Source organism: Ctenocephalides felis, unplaced genomic scaffold, assembly GCF_003426905.1.
Source record: "Ctenocephalides felis isolate EL2017-DRISC unplaced genomic scaffold, ASM342690v1 CF-g0.4_SCAFFOLD_00845, whole genome shotgun sequence".
Taxonomy (NCBI): domain Eukaryota; kingdom Metazoa; phylum Arthropoda; class Insecta; order Siphonaptera; family Pulicidae; genus Ctenocephalides; species Ctenocephalides felis.
The window spans coordinates 49,555,770-49,582,020 of record NW_020536999.1 but is presented as its reverse complement, the minus strand read 5'-3'; the positions used below and the strand labels follow the sequence as shown (position 1 = coordinate 49,582,020).

Genomic DNA, 26,251 nt, shown 5'->3' with positions numbered 1-26,251 from the left:
CAAAACAACAAGATGACTATGCATTATGATTATCGACAAAAATCGCCTGTATTGATGTACATTGATATTATCTAAATATTAGCGAAAAAGCGTTTTATCTTTTTAGTTTTGTACAAAAGTTAATTATCAAATAGATGTTTATGAAAACCCGTAATTTATTTTTACCTAATTCACTTTTTTATAAGGTTACGTGGAAAAAATCATTGATAGTATATTTAGAAACAGTAAGCTTAGGATGAGTTTTGATGGAGACATTGATGATCCGTCGCCGCATAACTCTATAGAGCTTTCCTGAAATAGTAATGAAAAATTAGTGCAAATTATTAGAACAAAAGATTGATATAAAATGAAAGTAGAAATTTGAATATGGTTTAGAACTGTTTTTTATCTAGTTTTTTATCTTGATTTTCATCTAACTGTTTTAAGGCAGTTTATATACAGTGGTACCTCGACATACGTTTAATTTATTCCGTACTCACGCACGTATGTCAATTCGCTCATATCTCGAAGCACGTTTTCTATATAAATGCATTGAAATGCCGTTAATTCGTTCTAGCAATATGGTTTTTGTTAAGTTTTTGAAATATTAAAAATAAATTTACCATATATCAATTTAATTATTATTTTTTCCTGCCCATTAATGATATTGTGGAAATGAATTACACGTATTTTTTTAACAACTCCCACACTCAAACTTTTTTGGGGTGATTTTTATTCACACATTTTAAAGCTCAGAAAGCTGTTTATAAATTACTACAAGGCCCTTTTCTGGAGTTATCGTATTTATCAAATCCTTTTGTTTAAACGCAGTACATATCTATGATGGTACATCCTTGTCATCCTTATATTTTTCACAAATTTTATCCTTTAATTCAAAAGACATAGCCCTTTTCTTTAGATCCGTGGTTATAAAATTACATAATATTTTGTAAATGTGCAAAAACCAAAAAAACGCAAAATCAATTTATATAACTATACAATATCTTTTACAATCTACACAAAATCTACATAACATCTACACAAAATTTCAAACGTTATTATATTCCTTTATATATTCGCGTGGGTGAATACTTGTATACTACACAATTAATATTAATATATAATTAACATTTTTAAATAGAAAATAATTTACTATCATGAAACAGCCAAACTATTTATGTATTATAATAATCATAGTCACAGTGACGAAATTATTCATATCTTCATTAGGCCATTGACATTCCTATAAGAAACTCTTACTCGCCCAAGGCTCGTATCTCAAATTCTGCTCCTATGTCGAGACAACAAAATGTTTTTTGGCGGCTTGTATCTCAAAACACTCATATAACCAATCACTTCTAAGTCGAGGTACTACTGTATATAAAAAATTGATGACCAAAAATAATCGAAAAGATGTGGTAATATACGCCCTATTAAATTTCCTGACCCAAAGCTCGTATCTGAAATTCTGCTCTATGTCGAAGTAACAAAACGTGTTTTGGGCGGCACGCATCTCAAAACATTCGTATAACGAGTAACTCGTAAGTCGAGATACCACTGTATATTAAAAATAAATTGATCTCCAAAAATAGTCGAAAATATGTGGTAATATATGTCCTATTAAATTTCCTGACCCACAGCTCGTATCTTAAATTTTGCTCCTATGTTGAGGCAACAAAACGTTTTTTTGGTGGCTCGTTTCTCTAAACATTCGTATATCGAATCACTCGTAAGTCGAGGTATCACTATATATTAAAAATAAATTGATGATAGTCCAGTCAATATAATAAGTTCACCTCGGAATTCGAGATACCCAGGTGTAAGTCTGTAAAATTGTTTTTTTTTAGTGTCAATATACAAGTATTTACAGACTTACAGCTGGGTATCTCGAATTTCGAGATTCTTCTACCTAGTTTAAGCTTAAATGACTGGACTATGACCAAAAATGGTCAAAAAGATGTAATAGATGCCCGATTAAATTTCCTGGCCTTTCTTGAAATAGATATTTCTATTGAGTCTTTGTTATGATGAAGTTAAAATAAGTGCAAATTTTTACTGACAAAAACAGGTGAAAAGATTAAATGTGAATTTATTAGAAGCCCAAACAAATCTTCCTGATGATACTTGATTAACAAATATTAAAGCGGCTTCAAAAGATTAGTTCATTATTAATAACGTAAATCTTTTATTTTCAAATAAAAACTGATGCCACACCGCTTAATATTTGGCTGTCCAACGGAAATAGAGCCATGGAAGACCAAGGCTATTATCGCTGGAGCCACAAACAAGTTTATATTTAATATTCTTACATTATGGTGCCTGCTAATACAGCTAGTAGGTCGTTTTCTTGGTAGCTCATTGTTGTGTTTTGCTTTATGACAGGCCAAAGTGGCATTATAATCTACAGGAAAAGGTATGGTGACCAAATATGGTACTGTGTCGCGCTGAAGACACAGGGCATCAGCTACTAGTAGAATCAAATTACTGTATGGAATCATCTGCACTACATATGGTCTGAAAAAGTAAAAGATTATTTTTAATAATTACTCATCATTTAAATATTTTAAGTTTTAAAACACTGGCGTTTATTTAACATTTTAACATTTGACCAGAAAGGCATTTGGGTGCAATTGCTGTGAACGTTGCTCGGGCAAATTTGGTTTTTACAATTTTTTCAGATGTATGATTCCTTACTTACCGATCGCAACCTTTTGCAGGTAAATTGTAAGGAGTTCTTTCTCCTTCTCGAAATTGTTGTAGTTGATATAAAAGCACCTAAAAATTACCAACTAATTAATAAATTGCATCATATAATTTTTTATCAATGGTATAGTTTGATCTATACCTGTTGATCACATGGCTGAGGACGTGTTCTGTTAATCAGTACTCGCACATCATATTCCATTTTCTTGGCTGATTTTGACACTGGTTGAGATGTTGTGGATTCTGGTATATTATCAGTTGTGAAGAAGTCAGGTCCTGATGATCCACTTTCATAGTTCATGTCGTACATTGCTTAAAATTAATTCAGCATATTGAAAAATTACTATAAATTAGGGTAAAGTATGTTGTCGTTTCATAAATGTTGGTTAGTCGATGTTTGACAAAATCTTCAGATAATTTAGTATTTAAAATTCAGACAGATTTAAAAAATTACAATATCTATTAACAGTTTAAGATATATTCCATACCCACCTTCATCATTTGAATAACTGAACGCATATCCATGAACATTTACAAGCAAAGAAAGAATCCAAATCAATCGACTAATTGTCCAATCCAAAATGTTCATTAGTTGAAGCGTCTATAACCAAAGATTCATTTCGGAATTTAATATAATAAATTATGAAAATATAATTATACTGTTTTACGATATTAGAATTATACTTAGAGAATGAAATAATAGAGATGCCTATCAATTTTCATTTATCTTACCGCAGACAATTTAGAAGCTGGATTGCTAGTTTCAGTTGGTTTGAAGCACACAGCTTGATAATCGACTATTTCTATTTGTCTATAAACTCGGTCCTGGATCAAATGCAACATCAAGTGTGGTCGTACTTCTCCAAAGAATTTACCAGTATCCTCAGCAGAACTGCCAACAACTACGTAACCATTGTTGTCCAAAGCATAACAATCCAAATCACCACTTTGGCATGTTTTAGCACAGTTGACGGATTCTCCGCACTAATGGATAGAACAAAATTAATTATGGGTTGAAATTAGTGAATCTGATTTTGATTTAGTTTTATTTACCGAACTGGTGATGTTTCTGAAAAGTTGTGCCAAAGCAGAGTGACGAAATTGCATTCCTACCACAGCGGCTGGTGCGCTAGATTTTTGCCCTTGACGTTCTTCGGAATGGTAAATTGCGTGACTTGCAGTTACCAAAGTATCATTACGATCTCCTACAATATATATAGGATTTAATATATTTTTTCATCATACAAATATTTTATTTTGATAGTTACTTACCAACATCAAATGGTACCGAATATACAAAACTTTGTTTCTCGATAATATACTGTTCAACAGCTCTTCTATACCACACTTCGTCAATTGATTTAGCATGCTTTTCACTAAAATCGTGTCTAAAACAAAAGTATAAAACATAAAAGGAAAATAATACATGGTCAGATAAATCATAATTTTAATTTAAAATTATATCTACATACACGTCAGGGTTCATATCATCACCATAAAAATCTTTCCACCTGGTTAGACCACTGTGGGTAGCTACAAATACTACGGTTAAACCAAATCTTCTAATAAATTCCTTCCTATGAAAGCATGAAAATTAAAATAAAGTATTAATTTTAACGAATATGATTAATATAAATTAAATTTAATTGTTCAGCACCCTGAAAAGTGTAATGATTTGATGAAAACAATTTACCTTGTCCAAAGTTTGCTAAAAAGATCTATTATAACAAAATAGTCCATTGGTTTTATAAAATATAATATTTTTGGAGATCTTGTGAAATAATACTCGTATGAAGAATTTTACCACTAGTAGTCTGTTGGAGAAAAACTACAAATGATCATCAAATGTGAATGGATCTCTGTCTAGGATTTTTTATGAGGAAAGGAAAGAGTACCAACAGGGTCTGCAGGACTTATTGCTAGACCATGTCATAAAATTCTATGGAATGTAGTGAAATAAAGTTTTAAAATATACAATATTTAATGTCGTAAGTTATTTTTGGGTATTATAATATATAAGATACAGTGAACAGACATGGGTCACAGGTTGGAGTAGGCCACCCGAATAACTCTAACAAGTAAGTATGTCGAACCGCGTATATATTTATCATATTTCCTAGAATATGTGCTTAAATGTTGCAAAATGTTTTAATATCTCACTACATTTTCGGAAAACACAGTAAATGCACTGTTTTGCCATTCAAAAAAAGGAATACTTCTAAACATAATTGTAAGCAAATGCTATGATAAAAAGTTGCATTTTGGAATACCCTTGCAACTGAAAAAAAATTATGAAAATATATTTGTTTTTAAACATATTACAGCTAAAAATAAAAACGTGGCCCACTTTTGTACACCACACCCTATATAAATTCATATTGTGCATAATTATGATATACATAATAGCAAATCTAGATATTCGTCAAGTATTTCTGTCATTTATCATTTCTTCAATTCTACCATAAATTTTAATACAAATGAAGTCAGTTTTGTGTAATACCACATGATTTACATTACCTGGGCAATAATACCATCAGCAAAGCGATGGGGTTAGGGCTATCCAATGGTGCAATATTAATGAATGTGCTTTTATTTTATAAGAACTTAACAACAATGGTAAAAACTCTAGAAGTTAAATTCTTATATAACAGTATGGGATTAATCTAAAAACTATACTATTTTTTTCTAACCCAAATCAGCATTGTTACAAATGAGTTTTGAAATAGATAGTATGCAATTATCAATATTCTTCTTTTTTTTAAATATAGATAAGTTTTATTTTAAATTAATATGATATACTGGTAATGCTGTTGTTTCTTGTTCAATGTTTGTGATATTTATCTACCTAAAGCTCTCAAAAAGTATCAAATAAAATTCTATAAATATTCACCTTGGGTCTTTCACGCTGTTAATGTCTTGAGAAAACCATTGGGTGACCCGAGCATCGAACACAAGGTTTTGCATTAAAGTTCTGTCACCTGAAATTGATGAAAGATGATTAATTTTGATAATTAATTTATTTCTTTATATATTATTATTTTTTATATATTATAGGGTCCTAATTATATATAGTGACTACTACTTAGGTGATTGTTACTGGTGCTTATTGTGCTCAATACTTTTAGTTACATGTGCATTTGCAAAACGATTCATTAGGCATTATCTAACTAAAAAAATAAAATGTTATATACAGGGCAATTAAAATATAACTTTTTGTAATTAACCTATACAACTAAAGTATAAGTAAGAACCATTGTTAATTAGTCCGAATATTTAATTTTTCATGATTGAAATAATTATTTTATTGTCAATCTGAGATGATTTTTTTCTGATATGTATGCAAATAATTTGTCTCCAATTTTCATGATGCACAAATATTTATACTAAGTTTATAACATAATTTTCTAAAATTAAAGCGTGAAGAAATTTACTTTTTAACTGCAAACAAAAATTATTCTCAAATTTTTTTTGTTTAAAAGGTTCAGAAATGAATCGTTTTGATACATGCTTATACTCCTCTCAAATAAGTGCTTTATAAATACTTCTGTGGGATATAACTTTGTGCAATTTGTGCTATATTTTCACGTAGACTTTACTCACAGAAATACGGTTCCTTGTCAGGTTTAAACTTTTTGTTAGTTGACGACATGTTTGCTGCGAATTATTAAAACCAAACATCACCTCTTGAAATAACAGTTATTGATAGTTTTGATATTAAGAAACATATAGAAGATTTATGCAAGACAATTCGTTTTATCAATGTTGTAAATTGTTCAACAAATAATTAAACAGATAATTTTTGTAACTGATTTTGCTTACAATATAGTGCAGCATGATGTTCTGGTGGAGGATAAGGTGTCCTGGATGGCCATTTCCAACCAGGTCTATCCATTCGCTCCAAGAAGTACATCAATTCATCTTCTGGAGTGGCGAATGACTTATCGCTTTGTTTGCAATAAAGCCTTTAAAATCAGATTTTTATTGAAAAACTAGTTCTTCAACAAATACAAAATAAAATTTTATCTTTTATTACCAATCAGGGTGAATTCGCCAATTCCTTTCAACAAAATAACTTGACGTATTTGCACCATTTACATGCATTCTATGAATTTCTTGCAAAGGCCCGACCTGCAGGCGATGTAAACCATATGGTTCAGGAATGGTTAACACCAATGTGAATGGTGTGCCTTTGATTTGCGTCCAATAATATTGGCGACGTATTCTGGATACACGTCTCTGTGGGAGATAATGGTAATTTATATAGTTCATTGTCATTTCGATATTGTTTCACAAAAATATTTACCATGCTATCGAGGTGGTACTTTACTTGCATCCATCTGCTACCGGAAGATTGATTGATTACAGCATCTCTTATCTGAAAAAAAAGAGATTGGTTATAAAGTTATTATTGCCATAGTCCAAAATTTTTTTTCTTCTTCTATTAACTTTCCAATAAGAATCAGAACAATTCACAATTCTATAAGCCATTGTGATTATATGAAGCTCAGATGCAGTATTTGAGTTGAAGAAAAAAATATTCAGAACATTCTCCAGTTAAAAGTATTTTTTTATCAATTATTCAACTTACCGCCAGCAAGGATACATTAAAATCTCTTGGACCACCATTATCGTCTACTAGTTCTACTTCTACCATATCTACACTGTTGTATGCAGGTTTAAGAATGCCTTGAAACTAAATAATAATCATGTTAATAAATTGAATTTTATAATTTTATTATATTACTATAAAAAATAACGTACCACTGGACGCAAATCAGGATGAATTAGTATATAGCCGTTGTTTGTGACTATAAAAGCATAAGCATTTACACCTACCTGGAATGAAAATTTGATTTAAATTTAGAAGATTAATAATTGACAATATTTTTAACTTATCGTTGGGTAATTTATTGTAATCGTCCAAAAATCAAAATTGAAATTTTTTACATTTCTTTACGTTTTAAAGGTTTCTGAACATTTTGGCATACCTCACAAAAATGGATGTGTGCGTATGTGTGTGTGTGTGTATGAGTGTGTGTGTGAATGTATGGATACAATTTTTTGTCCACGCTTTCGGGCGCACAGATCAACCGATTTAAACTAAATGCACACTTTTCTACATTTGACAAATTACATTTACAGTAAGGACCTAAAAAGTTTAAATTTCTTTCAACATACCACATGAGGCATCATAAGTCTCTTAATGTCCTGTATAGGCACGTCTGTTCCAGCAACTCCGAGCAAATTTGCAACTCGTGTCTAGAAATAACCAAAAGTATTAAAAATCAAGATATATACACTCCTAAATCTATTATTAAATTTAGCTACTTTTTGCATTTATTCAATTTACTACATATTTTACCAACAATTTGTATTAGTTTGAATTTAACACACCATGAAAGTTAGATTGAAATTTCATGATGAGCTAATATCTATGCACACTAAAATACTATATAAAATTATATTGCTTGTATATATTATGTATGTCTGTTATAGCAGTTGTAGTAATTAATTTCTAATCTAAACTTCATACTACATATTTTTATTTATTGTCTAATTTTCAATCTATATGTTCGCACATTGCAATTGTAGGTTCTCTGTAATGGGATCGATAAAAATACTTGGCATTTCTTTAAAGAAATATCTGTGTCTATGTATTATTTTTTGAACCGAATTTTGTTTAAATAATAGTGCAAATTATTGTTTAATTACTTAGAGATCCTTATGACAATAATTTAGGCCAATGTGTTATTTTACACTAGAAAAACGCCATGTACTTTTGGTTCTATTAATGATTTAAATCTATGTTTTCTAATTTATTTATAACGACACACAATAAGTTAATTTCTAATTTATGTACATATAAGTCTAAATATAATCTAAATAAATGATCCATACTTTATGGTAATCAACCTAAAAATTAAAATTTTATTAATTCTGGGCCAATAACGTTGAGGACTATTTCCCAATGGTTCAACCTAGACTAGTCTAGATCTAAAACATCCTTTAATTTTTCGTCTAGACGCTAATGAAAATTTTGGGATAAATATAAATAATGATACTATACAATTATCTCGATACCTCCCGGGTAACTGTCACCCAATAAGCCTCGTTGATCAAAACATTCTCGGTGATATTCTGCAGAAAGAGATTAGTAACAATAATAATTGGAAGTTCTGATTGTAGTTGACTGATTTAGATATACATCCGATTTGTGACCAATTGTGAATAATTACTTAAATAGATAGTGTAAATAAAATTTTAAGATTTTTTTAAATCAAATTGTAAATGTCGTACCGCATTTTCTCTTCGGTCGTACACTGGCATGGACACTGATGTCATCAGCTGGTACTTATGCATATCGCTCTCGCCTTGATCCTAAAATATAATGAATAGTCAAAATTAAATTGATTAAACAATTATAAAACTATATAATTTACTTGTTAATTTCCCGTAGGGTAAGTTATAGTAATAGGCTGAACATCGAAGATTTTTATATACCTTTACATTTAAGAGGTTTCTGAACATTTTGGCATATCTTACAAAAAATTATGTGTGTGTGTTTTCGTTCACATTTTTGGGTGCACGGATCAACCGATTTATATGATTCAAAAAAAAACGTTAGATTTCTATTGATAGGGAGATAAGCTGATTAGTTTTTGGCAAAGGCAGGTCCAACCGTTACGGAGATACGGAGCAAAGAGTGTAGAAAATTGAAATCGAGTTATCGAGAGAACGGAGTATCCGATTTGATTGATCCAAAAAGCATTAAATTCATAATGATTGGGAGAAGTGGTGATTAGTTTTTGGCAAAGGCAGGTCCAGCCATTTTGAAGATACAGAGCTTAATATATAAAAAATGGTTGATTTGAAGAAACTAAGCATCCAATTTGAATAATTCAGAAAACTTTCTCATGATTATTAGCAAAGGCAAAGTTTATTTAAGGTATTGAAGAATATTTAAAAATATTATCAGCTAATAACAAATTTCAATTAATATAAAATGTATATCAAATACAAATATAGATTATGATGAATAATTGATTCAATAACTTATATGATGATTCAACTAATATAAAAACATAGAATCTTTTCGAATAAATTGTTCTGTTATTTGAAGTTTTTTATCTTCGATCATATAAATCCATAGATTATTAAAAATTCTCTTCTACTTACCCCTCTATATTTTAGAAGATACCTCCTATCCTGTTCTTCTTGTGAAAAGAACTTTTTCCTATTATGCCTCATGCTCAAAAATCTTTCTTTTTGTTCTTCACTTTCCTTGGCCTCCCATTCCCAATCAGTCATTTTGGGATCCTTAAAAATAAAAAAACTGATCATTTTTTTGGTCATACACTAAACTTTTTTTATAGCAGTTTAATCATTTTTAGAAATCAGTGTCCAAATAGTTCTTAAAAAATATGAATTTAGTCACTACTTGTACCAAAATAATTCTGTACTTATACATATAAAAATAATAAAAAAATAATTTAAAAATTTGGAATCTTAATTCAAGTGTGTTTTCTATTAGCATAATATGCACAAGCACAATACATAGAAAATAATTCTATGAAATGTTTAAAATATATAGTTAATGTTTCTGACCTTTCGGAAATAAATAACATACTTACCGTTATATCTGCATAAACAGGTGTCCATATAGTTGGATGATCACTTTTCCAAAGTACCATTGGCCTGGCCATCACTGGTATATATTGAAGGACTTGTTCTCGAACCTCAGCCAAGGTACTTAGATGCACATAATATCCTATAAAAAGTAATAGATACTATAAATATTTTAAATATGTGAATAATTTTAATGGTAATTTTAGATTTTTTGTTTTAATAGGTACGTAATCTTTAGTGATTTAAATCGACACAAACTTTTCCGAATTTCTATCAGAAATGAGGTACTAAGGCTTTGTTAGAAATTGAGAACTAAACAAGAAGAATTGCCTAATAGTCAAGTAAGAAAATTATTAGACCAATTTCACAATAGAAGAAATAAAATAAAAACTTATTCATGACCAATTTTAAGTAGATTATTTTTTTATATGATCAAAATCTTTTATAAAAAATATTATATTTTACCTTGATTAGCACAAGCCATCCACTTAACATCTTGTACGTCGGTCACTTCTTTTCCTATTAAATAAGTAAACATTCGAACTGGCATATATGGAAGATCTTGCCAATTGTATTGTTCGAAAATTTCTGAATAACTATAAGGTACTCCATCAGTTATTAGCATAATAGCTTGGTTACAACTGAAAAACAATTAACATAGACTAAATGAATTAGAACATTTGGAATATCATGATTACTACGTACTCTGCTCCTCGATGTTCTATACGATAAAATTCCAATATCTCGAAAGCTTTTGTCAAAGCCAAAGAAAAGTTGGCAATGTCTTCCGTTTTAAAATTTTCCATACCAAGTTTCAGTTCACGTATATTAGCAAGATTTGCCTAAAAATAAAATCACTTGATTGTAAATAATTTCTGTAAGTAATAGTTAACAGTACTTACCTGTACAAGCATATCATTGAAGCATGGAACTACTTCTTCGACTTCGTTGGAAAATGTGAAGACATTAACAAAATCGTTGTTTCCTAAAGTATCTAAAATATTACTGACAACATGTTTAGCTATATCCTTATTTTGTCCCGTCATAGATCCTGAATTATCAACTAGGATTATTACGTCCTTGGGACTTGTTGCAGCTTCTATGTACCAAGATCTTGTTCGACAATCGTACAGATCTACTGGGTCTTGGATCCATTTCATTGCTAAGAGGTAAAATAAATTATTATAGTATAATATATACAATATAGTATAGCAATTATCTATGTACCTATTACATTAAAATTTTATTTCTGAGTACATTACTGTATAAAATTGAAGCGATTTGATACGATGTTAACCGATGATGATTATGAGCAAAAATATCTGTACTAGTTTTATTATTCTTTTATCAATCTTTCCTAAAATTCTAGTGATGGTGTTACATAATCATAAAAGTGTTATTTTTCAGTGAATTTAAAATTATCATAGTTTCATATTTGCGACCAATTGTACAGGTAACATGAAAAGTTCTGAGCATTTTGCATTCACACTGAATATTTTCTTAATGATATTATTAATGTTAATTTTTTATTATTATTGCTGCAATCAAAATTACATATAATTTTATCAGCTACTATGCTATATTATATAATACATAAATTTATATGTATGTGTATATTTGTATAGCAAAATAGCTGATAAAATTATATAGAATTTTCATTGTAGCAATAATAACAAATTTACCATTAATAATATCATCAAGCAAATAATTTTTAAAGTTGACAATGTGATTAGTTAAGTAGCCCAGTTATTTGTTTCAAGTTAAATGAATGTCTCAAATAAAATACCATTATTAATTTATTCACGAATGTAGTTTGAATATTTATGTATTATAGTATTATTATATATTTAGGTATGTATTATTATTGAACTAGTGGTGCATGGTATCGTGCCTTAATGCAAGTTGCTGAAACTTCCCGTAGCAAAAATTAAAATTAAAAAAAAAAGAATCAATTTTCTAAAAAATCTCGAAAAAAAAATCGATTTTTGAGATTTTTAAAAATTTTTAAAAGGTTGAATTTTTTATACTGAAATATTTCTGAAATTTTAAACTTTTTTAAAAAAAAAACCCGCGTAGAAACGAAATATTGAAGCGCGTAGGTGCCGCATCGCAGAATAACGAACAAACATTGGTACGGAACCTATAGAAAAGTAAACAAAAATTGTTTTTAAAATATCTATAAAATATGTGATAATTTGATGTGCATATGTTTAATGCATTGTTTTTATTGTATCTCCGAAACCGCCAGACCTGCCTACCCACAAATTTCATCAGTTTTTCTCTTCGTCAATACAATTTGTTTTTTGAATTATTAAAATCAGACGCTCGGCTCTCTCAAATAATTAATTACTATTTTTGGCACTTTTTGCCCCGTATCTTTGAAATGTCTCGACCTGCCTTTGCCGTAAACTAATCAGCACGTCTCCTTATCAATATGATTCGAATGTTCCCGAAATTTGTCAATGAAAATTTGTATCCGCACGCACACAAACATACACACATAGATCAATTTTTTCCAAGGTATGCGAGAATGTTTTTTTTACCAGCCTGGGAGCATAAAAGCATTTATTTCGCTGTACAAAAAAAAACATACATAATTTTTTTCCAATTATATGTAAAAATCGAATGTTTAGAAGACCTTAAACATAAAATAATGCAAAAATGTTTATCTTTAATTTTTTTTTGAGATACTTTAACTTTACCCTATAGGAAGTAATAAAATCTGGAGATTCAAGAGAGTAGCCATGGCCGTAATTACATTTTACTAGTCCATGAAATTGATTTTTAATTGCAAACTTTTTTTGTCAATGAACAAAAAAATATTTTGTATTTGTTTTGAAAATGAACATGTAATTACTAAGAATATGTTCAATCCTGATGTCTTAGTCATCGATTATATCATATAAATTTAATATTTACCTGGATATTGTCGCATAAAACCTGTCGAACTTCCAAAATATTGCCATGACAGAGTCGGATCCATTCGGTAATTATTAGTGAAAATTGAATCTAAATTATCAGACCATTTAATTGCCTTTATTACTTCAGGATCTAAGGAAAATATAAGGAGCATAAATAAAGAATATTAGTATAATTATGATTAAAATATTTTAAGCATTTTTTTTACCTCTATCGAATACATTTGTAGGTACATGGACGGCACTGAATGTAGTGTTAATGGGTGTGCCTCCAAATCGCTGATCAGGAGTCAGGACCATCTCACGGGCCGCAGGCACTGCCAATTTTCTGGCTTCTTCGACTTCATCGATTTCAGAAAGGTCTTTTTGTTCCGGTTCCGGTAACATACCAGGTGGGTACAATTCTTTACTATTGTAATAACGATATTCTTTGGTAACTGGCTCGTCTTTAGCTGATACTGCTGTGTTTTCGGCAGCATCCATTATTCGCTAAAAATGTAAATGAATTAGTAAACTATAATTGGATGAAGGAAGTTTTATGTTACCTTAACTGCGCTGATTTTAAGATCCATCATATATTTAATTTCTCTTGCCATTTCTCCTACCAATACATTTCCATCTCGTACTACGACCTTAGCAGACTTATAACTCTGCAAAGGAAACACAATAATAATAATTAATTGATGATATTAATTTATATTACATATTTATATAATACAAACCTCTTGGACTTGCTTTCTTCTTGTTATAAAATCTCCAGAAGTCCATAGTTCAGTTCCAAGTTTTTCAGCCCATGCATGAACCCTGAAATAAGATTTTAATATAATTTACTTGACATACATTCATAAAATATTAATTAAGAATTAAAATATTAATTTGGCATCACACATTATAGTGTCTAGTACAAAATTCATATTTATAGTACTATTAATAATATCATTAGTCGGTGATCAATACATTCTATATATAAAAAAAATAATTATTCATTTACTTTAAAAGTTAGTGATTTTTTTTAAACAAACATGATAAATTAAACAAATTTCGAAAACATAATTAAAAACAAGTTATATGTTTTGAAATGAAAAATTCTTAATTAAAAAACATATTCATATGTTATATTCTAGAACAGATGAATTTATAAAATTTTGAGCAATTTTATACAATCTTCAAACCAAGTAATTTTATTAATTGGTTATCTATAAATACAAAAAAATAATGCTTATACACTTTTAAAGCCAGCTGGTTTATTAGACATTTTTTTATTTATTTATTAAAATAGCAATCAATTTACAATTTAATCTTATAAGCTATTGTAACACAAACGAAACGAAACGCTTAAAAAGACAAATAAATAAATAAAATGAAATTAATTAAATAAAAAAATAATAACAACAATAATAAGAAAAGAAATATATATATATATATATATATATATATATATATACATATATATATATATTTTGAAAAAAATTATAATAGAAGAAATAAAAAAAAGAAATAATTATCTAGAGTTCACTGAAGCCTAGTGAAAAATTAAATAATGATAAAATAAACAAAGACTGAAGTTTGAAAAACTGAATTAAAATATATAGCTTTATAATATATATCGCTCATTTAAATATATTTTTAAGTTTTGAAATGAAAAATTCGTAATTCACGAACATATAAATATATTCTAAAATAGATGGATTTTTTAATTCACAAATTTAATAGCAATTAGAATCGAAACAGATGGATTCATATCTAAAATTTTGAAAAGTTTTGCACAATTTTTAATCATTTATTATTCAGAAATTTTATTTATTTTATTTACTAATTTTATTATTATTATTATTTGCTTTTATTTTATATTAAATCAACATACTACGGATATCATTTTAATGATATCCGTATATCTATCCTTTATTTTGTACTCTTTTTATTTAAATTCATGTTATTGTTCATTATTGTTACTAGATGCTAAATTATTTAGCAGTTGTAACAAATATAGTAATTAAAAGGAATTATACGTCAACACAATAATTTTCAATTGTAACAATATTTTTTTACGTCAACACAATAATTTTCAATTGTAACAATATTTTTTTTATAAAAGCGAGAAATATTCTTTTGTATACATAATAAATTACCAAATTGTTTATGTATTATTTTATAACATTATAAACCATAACATTTTGTAATTATCTTTGTATGAATTTTATTTAAGAACATATTATCTTAATCAGTTAACATAATTATTTGATGAAGAGGATAATTTTTGTATGTTTAATCAAGAACTATTCTAGCAAAATATAAAAAAATATTTAATTGAATTTAGAATTTAGAATTTATGGAATATTAGCTCCAACATGATTTGGTATCACAATAACTTTTTAAGTAATAAAATAATAATTTTTATAAAATTGCTGAAGGTATTATCTAATAAAATAATATAAGAGCAAAGAAATCTTTATCAATTTTGAAAGCAGCATGCATTTTTAGACATAAATAAATATAAAAAAATTTAATTAAATTTACATGGTATCCATTTATGGAATATTAGTTCCAACATGATTTGGTATCATAATAATATTTTAAGTGATGAAGGCGTTTAAAAATACGTTCATATTTGTTAAAATTGCTATAAATAAAATAATAATAATAAAATAATATCAGAACAAAGAAATTTTATTAGTTGGTGAAAATATAATTTATTTATCCATTTTGAAAGCAGCATGTCTGTTTAGACTACTACTACAAAATGATACAATAAACAAAAACTGATAAAAATATATTGATTTTGAACGTAAAAAAACTGATGAAAATATATAAATTTAAAATATACACTGTTCATTTTGATAATTTACATTATAGATTTGTTTAGATTATGTTCTCTCTGTAGCTCATAGAATTACTTACTTTATTCTGATTAACATACAAATTTAATAAAAAAAAAGATATTTTTTTTGCAATTAGAAATTCCATATTCAAGAACTTATAGATATATTTTGAAACATATGGATTTATAAAACTTTGAATAATTTTATACAATTTTCAAACAATTCATACGTCAACACAATAACTAGTAATATATTTTTAAGCAATATAAAAAATTCTGCTGCGTTAAATTACGCAAACTAAATTTTGCAAACTGGTCCTTATATTAAACATTATTAAATTTTATTGATTAAATCTTTATTTATTTTCTTTAAGAAAAAAATTCTTATCAATAAAGATATTTATTTAATAAAGAAGACAACTGCTCTTTCAGGTCAAATAAAAATTATTTCAAAATATATTATCTACTTACATGGCTGTTTTAATTGTTTCTTCTGGATAACAGTCAACTCCCACTAAAGTCAAACAAAACAGTTCTATACATAAACATATTCCAAACATAAACAATGATTGTTCCATATTAATTGATTAAGCAGGAACTAATTTATAAAATATATTAAAATCGATCAACGTTATTAATAATATCGTGAAATATTAAACACAAACCACAAGCCTTCAAAAACATATGATAATATAACAAAATTTACTAGGTAAATTTACTAATTGATATTTATATTTGATTTAAATCACACATAGCACTAATGTATATTATAAAATTTTCTATAATACAATTTATATTCGGCTTATATTTCACCATTTTATTTAGATTTGGTAATTTATGTTACACTGTTTTAAACATTTCTTCATAATTAGCATTCATTGTATCACTCGAAATTAAATGTTTTTAAATTTTTATATAGATTTCTTGCGAGGTCACACATACTAAAGGCAGACCTGCACTGCACCAAAAATATGCAATTGCCGAAACATCACAAACTTCCTAACAAACCGTAAACTATTTAGTGAATTATTACACATTATTTTATCAGACATCTCTCAGACCATTTAATATAATTGTTTATACTCGAATTATTTTTAATTTTAGACATTTCTTCGAATTTTAGTTGTGTTTATGTGAACCCGAACAGCTGAAATGCAGAGGCGCATGCGTACGCATAATGCTATCAGAGGAAAATATCGATCGAATTTGCCGGGGAAAAACGTGTAGTGAAATTCAGTCAGTGTGTCAGGTCTGTCAAAATACAAAATAGGCAGTGGGTTGCCATAAACCCAATTTTACGCCACGGTTGTTTTCAAAAGGGAGCAATCAGTTTGGCGATTATCGCGAATGGGTTGGCATATGTGTTGAACGTTTGTTGTGATTGGGTTGATCTATTTGTGGAATGAAAGTCTAGACTTGCTTTTGATGATTTTATCCAAATATTTTGCTAATTGATATATGAATTTTAAATATATATATATATATATTTATATTTATATTTTTACTAGATGACAGACGTTGTCCATTACCCACGTCAACAATTTTTCAATATCTATACTATGTTTACTGTTTACCTAAAAATAATAATTATTGTTTTAAAAAACTCTTCACATCAAAGTGCATATACATCAATATGAGCGATGTTAAATGTGTCTCGATGATAAGTCTCAATTCCCACACTATATGGGAAATTGAAGTTTTTTAAGCGGTAAAGGTACAATATCACCTTTTATTTGGCATCCAAAATAATTGCTCGATTAATTTTGCCTGCAATTTTTGTAATCTCGTATCATATTTTAACTGGTTTTTAGTAATTATAATATCTAAATTACATTTATCTTAATAATAATTTAATATACATTATTATTAGGGACGCTCCTAGGGTCCTCAGGGCCCACATGCCATTTCTAGCTTTTTCCCCTATTATTTTACCTGTTTTAACAGTTTATTTTTAAAATTATTATCATTAATTAATATTTGGTTTGTGAAACATTTTACTTATTTATTTTGGGCATTTTATGCGATTATTATATCGAGCAAATCATAGAGAGCAAAAAAATTTTAGGCTTTCATTATTAAACATAACCGTAACATAAAACTGGTACTTCATGTTGGATTATTTTAATTTAATTTTTTATTAGTTAAGATATCCAAAATTGCATCTTAAACCTCTTCTAATTCACATTTTCTTTCCCATTTGTTGTTTTAAAGTGAAATTTTTAACGTATTTTAAAAATATTGTGAAAAGAATAGTAGAATATGCAAAGAAATTATGTATTTATTGGATGATATTAAAAAAAACTATATTGAAAATTTCATATCCGAATCTTGTGTTGGCGCCCCCTAAGGCGTGCGCTCGTATTTTTCACATGCGTCGCATTCGAGGTAGGACCGGCCCTGATTATTACTTAATTTTATGTTTCAAGTGAATTATTTTGCCAAATCCTGTTCATATGTGTATCATTCAATCTACATATATTGTATCTTATTTTAATTTTTGGCACATCTCAGCTGCTTTTCGACAATAATAATGTAGACATTTCATTTTTTTATTCATAATCATAAATTTATTATACATATCGTCTAGGCTCAAAAGTAAATTGAATTTTTTGGCAGATGACAGTTTACATTCGTTTTCATTTCAATGCTAAACAATGTCTTTTTGCGATTTTTCCATTAATTTTTATTTATAATCACATTCTAAAAAATTCTTCTAACAAACTTCAGAAAGATATATCAAAATTCGAATAATCGTTTAGGAAGAGTAAATTTACATACATCATTACAGAAGATATGAATATGTAAATATATATTAGGGTGATCCTTAATATGGATATTTTCGAATTCCTTCGACCCCAGCTTCAATTTCCAGCTCAATGCTTCCAAATTTATAAAAAAATTCTGAAAGTTTTAGCTCTTAATATTAACTTTAATAAGATAGTCCGCACTTTTCAAATGCGGACCAAATTGAGTTAAAATTGAGTTATCTACAATTTTATAATTCCTATTTAAAAACATAACTTATAAAATAAATTTAATTTTGATGTCTACTTAAATAATATCTTAAATTCTATTACTGCATGTTTTGTTTATATGATTTTATAGAAAATTATTTCAATTTATTTTTTCGTACCCAAATCATTGCTATTTATTGTATAAGAGATCATATTGTTTGTAAAAATTTGAAGTATCTTGCTAATTAAGCATATTTATCTTTAACTATTAAGTTAAGTGATCATTTCTGAAACGATCATATATCCAATTAATATATAATGATGTCCTCGTGAAAAAATCTGGAAAGCCTTTGGCGCAGCCGCTCCATACAAAAGATGCTATACCTATTTGTTGCCCATTCTGCACTAAAGGACCACCTGAGTCTCCCTATAAATAATAACATAATAAAAAATGATTTAATTGATGATCTATTCCGACTAATCACTACATCAATAGAACTTTTTTTAAATCAATTTCCTCACCATGCACACTCCTCGATCTTTAGCCCTAAAAGTACAGATATGAGTAGGTGTTTTGAAACCAATTTTTTGCTCACATTGCTCATCTGATAATGATTTTAATTTGAGTTCTTTTAATTTTTCAGAAACTGTAAATACATTAGCTTTGGTAAATCCCCATCCTGTTATTTTAAGGTTTTCACCGCCTGGTGTTCGATCTTCTTTTAAATGTATTGGTTGCACATTTCTGGAGAACACAATGGTGCCCCTGATTTTGATCAAAGCTATGTCGTTACTGAAGCCATCGGTTTGACCAATGTAATTTTCATGAGAAATTATTTTATTAATCGGAAAGAATAATCCTCCTATCGAAAGATGTTTAGAGCCAACGTGAATTGTGTCCAGGCGATCGCTAATAACCAAAAGAAAGAGTTTTACATTGAACATACAGATACTTGATATTCTAATTTTCTAATTTTAATATGGTAACCTGTTGTGGACACAATGGGCAGCCGTCAGTACCCAGTATTCATTCAAAATAGATCCCCCACAAAAGTGGTTTCGGTTGATATCTCTCAATGATGCCATATAAGGTGCGGATCCTCTTCGTGCATTAGAACCTCCGACAATGCGATTCGTATATTCAGACTGTGCTTTGACTGGATAATTATATATTAATCATAATTATATCAATATTGATATTGGTTATACATACATATAAATTATATTAATATTTATATTGTTTACACACACACATCAAATATTTCAAAAATAGGTATATTCTCACTACATATGTTAGATATGTGGAAGTTAAGTAAGGTACTTCTGCATTTATAGAAATTTTAAAAAGAGTAGGAAATGAGAAACAAAAAATATGTACCTGAAATTTTTAACACTTTTATCACTTGTTTTTGTTAAAAGTACTTGCAATTTGTTTCAATATCTGAAAATTTTACCCCCACTTTCCCATGCAAACCTTGTAATGATGTGTTCGTTGATGATAAGGAACTCGATTATTTTAAAAAATTATCTAAAGAAGAATTTATAGGATAGGGCTGGGAATAAAGGTCCAATTTGATTTTGAAAGGTTCATTTATATTGTGAACACCAAAAAAATTAGAACAAAACAAATACCTCAGATCGAACAAACAACTGTCTGACTATTTTCAGTAAAACTCCTAGCCCATTGTGAAAAATATGGTTTTATACTGTTTTACAAAAATTTGTAACCTTGTCCTTTTTACCCCATAGTCGGGGTGAACAAGTTTAATGTCATGTTTTAATTTTAGAGGGATTTTACAAAATAATAGCTACATTATTCAACTTCAACTTTCATAGGTGCATTTTTTACAGAGATATTACTGTAAATAACCTTGATCTGGTATTTCGTCAAAAATTTATCAGCAGAGTTCGAATAATTATTTATTTAATTTCTCTTGAAAAATTGCTTTTTTAACTTAATTTACTATTTTATTTGCTATTTTTTATTTTTTACGCCTTTGCTAAGATAAAGGTTTAGTTGGTTATTTTTACCCCATCCGCGTATAAGCTTTTACAGTAAACTTATATGAAAAACTGTTGAGTCTAATTTAAAATTAACAATAAATGTTATAAAATAATGAAATAAAACATACTTAAAAATATATTAAGATCTTGTAAACTAAACAACAGTGCTCACGACCAAAAAACTAACAACGAAAGAAAATACTTTTGTTATGGATTTTCAAACATTTTCGTTTATTTCCTAATAATAACATCGTAAGAATCAAGGTGATGGTTAGTTATACACCCTTTTCCCTCTACTTTCAAATATTGTGGTTAAAAATTCTTTACTTTACTGATTTTTGAGATATCGGTTATGGATCTTTTACCGGCGGACCTTTAAACCCCGCTCTATCCCATTCATTTTGGGCCCATTTTTATATTTGTTCTATTTGCATTAAAACTAGTTATTTTTTATTTAGCAATCAAAATTCACAAAAAAATTCTTTATTCTTTTAATTCTTTATTCCTTATATTGAAACTTTATATTCACTGCAAGTGCAGGTACATCTAAGAAAAAAAACAATAGTTTTTCTCAGACATTAGGCTGAAAGCTTTAATTTATAAAAAAACTTATGCCATTTATACAAATTTATTAAATTTTACTTCAAGTCATCAAATTGTACTCATGTGAAATTACTCTTACCTGTCTTTGCTCGTATGAAGAAATACACTGCCAAGGAATACAGAACTTTTATGTTCATACCTAACACAATATATATTTAATTGTTATATATTAAATGTAATATAAATAAAATTTATTTTATTATTTATCAAGTAAATTTTGCAAATAATTCGGTATATAACAATAATTTTATAGTACTAGTAAAACATTTGATTATGTCGAATGCAATAATGCAGTAACTTTCATTTTTATTATGGAGTCGAAAGTATATGCAAAGAAATTGTAATACAAGTAAACCATAATATATAAAACACAGGTATGAAAGTGTATATAGTCACGACAGATCAATCAGTGTTTTAATGTAAAATGCATTGGTAATTCAACTCACTGTTGCATTTTCTCTAATACAAACTCATTTGCACATGTTTTTTTTTATATTTAAGCAGAGGCGCAATATATCTGCACATCAATATAGGTATATAATTTTGGAAGGTATAACATTTATAACGACTTTTAAAAAAAATTTAGATAGACATTATTATAACCTTGTATCGAATGCGTAAAATCAGTCTGTCGTTTCAGAGAATGGTTAAAATTTATTACAGCTCTAATCACTAATTAATTTGAGCTATTTCTAGTTTCACCTGCTAGTATCAATTATGCAGGTACTAACTAAATATTACTATTAATGAATTTCATCATGCCTATCAAATGAGTTTTTATTCATTCTGCAACTTCAAATTGTACGTATTATTTACTGTGAAACAAATATTCTCTGTATAAAATACAAAAATCTCTTCCTAAATAATTAAATCTTTCTAACTCTTTGCTCTTATTAATAATATATATTAGTAGCTATTACAATTAATCACTTTCAATCATCTTTATATTTCAATTTTGATTACTTAGGTTCGATAATTAAAACAAATTTGATGCTAGAAATAAAATTATATTCACAACCAAATTATCCAAATCGATGCATTTTAGTGACAATCAACATATCATTTATATTCTTTTTGCATCTTTTTGACCCAGTCTACATAAAGCGAAACTCTTGTAAAGAAATCAGGGTTGCCCAAAGCACAACCTTCCCAGACGAAAGATGTGACTCCAACTTGCTTGCCCTTATAGACCAGAGGACCACCAGAGTCACCCTAGAAAATATAAAAATTATAATAATATTATTATTTAGGTGAAACTTCTACGACTAATATCATGTTTGATAGTTAAATTTAAAAGATATATAAAAATATACACATTATTTAACTTACCATGCATACACCCTTTTGAGGTGCTTTGAAGGTGCAGAGGTGAGCAGGAAGATGGACACCAGTAATTGCCTTGCATTTAGAGTTAGAAAGTGCTTCTACCTGTAACTCTTGGAGAGCATCAGGAACTTCACCATGAGTTTGATTGGTCAATCCCCATCCAGTAATTTTTAATTTTTCACCTCCGCGTATAAAATCTTTGTGCAATTTGATAGGACGAACATTTTTGCTTAGTTTTATAGCACTAGAAACTTTGATGAGAGCAATATCATTTTTAAAGCCGGTTATTTGACCAAAATATTTATCATGGATGATTTCTTCTTCTACATTGTAGTACTCTCCGTCGCCAGAAAGATGATTTGAACCAACGTAAACTGTATCTAGATGACCGCTTAAGAGAAAATAAAAAATAAGAATATATTGTAGATAAATAAGTAGATGTTGGTATATTTGCTATATGCAATGTTTGTATATATGGCACAACATTTATGAAGCATATGAAAAAAAAACATATTTATGAACAGGGTTATTTAATTTCCCGTTGGGTAAGTTATAGTAATTGCAAAAAAATCGAAAATGAAAATTTTTATATATCTTTACAATTCAAAGCTTAGAAAAAATGGATGTGTGTGTGCGGATACAAATTTTTGTCCACGATTTCGGGAACACGGATCAACCGATTTGAATAATTCAAAAAGCATTTGATTCGTATTGATAAAAAGACGTGCTGATTAGTTTTTGACGAAGGCAGGTGTAAATGTGCCAAAAACGGTAACTCAGTTTTTAAGGGAACGGAGCGTCCGATTCAATAATTCAAAAAACATTTTATTTGTATTGACAAGATGAAGAACTGATTGTATTTTTGGGAAGGCAGGTCAGCGGTTGTGGTATCTCAATAAAAATAAGTTAGAAAAATGTCATTTGTCGGTCAAAAATGTTTATTGGACATATGTACATCAAATTATCAGATATTTTATATAGATTTTAATAATGTGTACACATTTTGTGCAAATTTTTTTGGGTTCCGTACCAAATTTTAATTACGGTACGGAAAGTTCCAGCAATTTGCCTTAATGACTATTATTATCAATTTAAATCGATATATTAGTACTTACTCAGTAAGGCAATGGGCAGCAGTAAGAATCCAGCGTTCATCCAATATCGATGCTCCACAGAAATGGTTTCCATTAATATCTCTTAGGGAAGCCATATATGGAGCAGAACCATTTTTGGCATTAATTCCATTAACAATGCGATTTGAGTCAGTTGGAAGTCCTAAAAAATATATTACTATATGATACATATTCAATAATATATTTTAAAATAAAATAAATAACTAATTTATGGGACAGACAATATTTAACCAAACCAAGTTAAAATGCAACCACTAACCCACGCTGGCTCCAATCAGAGCCCCAATTACAAACAAAATCTTCATCTCCATTTGTTTATTTATTGCTCTGCAATAAAACCGAAAATAACCAAATTTATTATGTGGGTCTAATATTTATATGGTTTCAATAGAGATTTCGTGAAACACTTCACTTCAGATCGTCTATTATTTCAATTATAATTGTTAATTCAAGTGTGCTTGATAATGATTTCAATTATAGAAATTTCCAGTAGGTAGACGTCTTATGATATTGATAATCATATCAGTTGAATTTTTATTTAGTTTCAATTTTCTTAGATTTTTTTTATATAGCGTAATTAATGAGAACCATATTCAGAATGTAGTTTAGCATTATATCAATATAACAACATTTTTTGTACATTTAGCTCTGTATCTTCGAAATGGCTGAACCTGCCTTTGCTAAAAACTTATCAGCACATCTCCCGATCAATAGGCATCGAATGTTTTTTAAACCATTCAAATCGGTTAATCCGTGCGCCCGAAAACGTAAACGAACAAATGTGGACACACAAAACATACACACACATATCCGTTTTTCTGATGTATGCCAAAATGTTCAGAAACGTTAATATCTGAAACGTGAAGATATGCACAAATTTCATTTTTGATTTTCGGCCCATTACTTTAACTTACTCTACGGGAAGTTAAATATAGTACTACTGTAATATTCTTATTTGTTAATCAATATACGCAATTGATTTTTTTTATATTATTTGAACATTTTTTAAAAATTAAAACACTACAATAAATTTCAAAGAGTTTTTGTAAAGATTTATAAAGATTCGTAAAATCGTGTTGCAGAATAGTAAATTTAATTTCCATTATATTATCATTTTTTGAATTGTTTTTTTATTTATGTACCACTTCTTAGTAATAAATAATTAAATATTAAAATTCAAGTTATTTTTCTAAAATCACCGTTATTGTTGAAGTTTTTGAAGTTCACTAATTCTGTGGTCAACATGAATTAATTTCATGAATATAGTAATTAATATTTTACAATATACATTGTGATTTCTTAAATTTTTTAATTATTGAATTTTACAAATGCTGTCGGTATATTTAATTTTATTTGAGTTGGGATTTTGCATATTATCTACAAGGTTCATTACAGACTATATAAAAATAAAAAATAAATTTATTGTATAAAATTCTGAAGATTTTTTTTCTATATAAATTTAATGCAATTTATTAAATCAAAAATTAAAATAATACTTTTAAATTGTGAATTGTTACATAAATCAGCAATTTATAATAGATATATCATGTTATAAGAGATAATATTCATACTTACATTTATTGTTTGTTTAATTGAGCAATGAATTATAATTTTACTAAGAATTAGAAGTGAACAATAGTTTTAAACAAAAAAAATTATGTTGTATTTCATTTCACAATTTCTAGTATAAATCATTTTAGGATATAGTTTTATATCATTTCAATAAAAGATCTCCTTTTTTAGGACAAATGCATCAATTGATATTTCCTGTAAATAATTACGTTTGTTTTCAATTTACTAATCAAGATCGAGTGTAATAAAATTATTTGTAAATTATAATTTATAATTATGTACAATCAAGCACCGAAATGAGTATGAGAATAAAAATAAACTGTTAGGTTGATTACAAATAAATTGTATTTGTAAGATAATTATAAAATTTAAAAAGTTAATTAAATATTCTTTCTTGACTTAATCAATCCAATCTAAATAAAGAGAAATTCTGGTAAACAATCAGGATTGCCCACAGCACAACCTTCCCAGACTAAAGATGTGACACCAACTTGCTCTCCATTGTAGATCAAAGGACCACCAGAATCTCCCTGAAAATATGAAAATTTGTTTATTTATTGTTTAGCACCAAATATAAATAGACATTGATTTCATTTAAAAAACAAAGTATTCAAG

General features: G+C 28.0%; 3 protein-coding genes and 1 long non-coding RNA gene across 4 annotated transcripts; 1 reads left to right on the top strand and 3 right to left on the bottom strand.

Annotated features, from left to right (window-relative positions):
- Positions 1–147: 147 nt before the first annotated feature.
- On the bottom strand, positions 148–16,706 carry LOC113364296 (voltage-dependent calcium channel subunit alpha-2/delta-3-like). Its single transcript, XM_026606785.1, has 29 exons — positions 16,516–16,706; positions 13,949–14,030; positions 13,772–13,876; positions 13,436–13,715; positions 13,228–13,359; positions 11,211–11,470; positions 11,014–11,150; positions 10,774–10,949; positions 10,314–10,450; positions 9,859–9,999; positions 8,980–9,060; positions 8,764–8,820; positions 7,861–7,941; positions 7,444–7,518; positions 7,271–7,375; positions 6,986–7,057; positions 6,716–6,918; positions 6,502–6,644; positions 5,573–5,660; positions 5,200–5,238; positions 4,155–4,259; positions 3,955–4,070; positions 3,736–3,887; positions 3,415–3,666; positions 3,175–3,283; positions 2,825–2,994; positions 2,678–2,754; positions 2,289–2,493; positions 148–291 (listed from the first exon to the last, which is right to left on the bottom strand). The coding sequence occupies exons 1-29, from the start codon at positions 16,620–16,622 to the stop codon at positions 187–189; spliced, it is 3,792 nt and encodes a 1,263-aa protein (XP_026462570.1). The 5' UTR covers positions 16,623–16,706; the 3' UTR covers positions 148–186.
- On the top strand, positions 11,667–17,091 carry LOC113364297. Its single transcript, XR_003366037.1, has 3 exons — positions 11,667–11,761; positions 13,457–13,618; positions 16,964–17,091. It is a non-coding gene; the product is annotated as an uncharacterized LOC113364297 (long non-coding RNA).
- Positions 17,092–19,266: 2,175 nt separating this feature from the next.
- LOC113384899 (chymotrypsin-1-like) lies at positions 19,267–21,742 on the bottom strand. Its single transcript, XM_026622676.1, has 4 exons — positions 21,685–21,742; positions 19,987–20,155; positions 19,521–19,908; positions 19,267–19,425 (listed from the first exon to the last, which is right to left on the bottom strand). Exons 1-4 carry the CDS (start codon positions 21,740–21,742, stop codon positions 19,267–19,269), a joined length of 774 nt encoding a protein of 257 aa, XP_026478461.1.
- An 849-nt stretch (positions 21,743–22,591) lies between these two features.
- Positions 22,592–24,391, bottom strand: LOC113364287 (chymotrypsin-1-like). The gene is made up of 4 exons (XM_026606777.1): positions 24,324–24,391; positions 24,047–24,206; positions 22,935–23,322; positions 22,592–22,817 (listed from the first exon to the last, which is right to left on the bottom strand). Exons 1-4 carry the CDS (start codon positions 24,373–24,375, stop codon positions 22,665–22,667), a joined length of 753 nt encoding a protein of 250 aa, XP_026462562.1. The 5' UTR covers positions 24,376–24,391; the 3' UTR covers positions 22,592–22,664.
- Between the last annotated feature and the right edge of the window lie 1,860 nt (positions 24,392–26,251).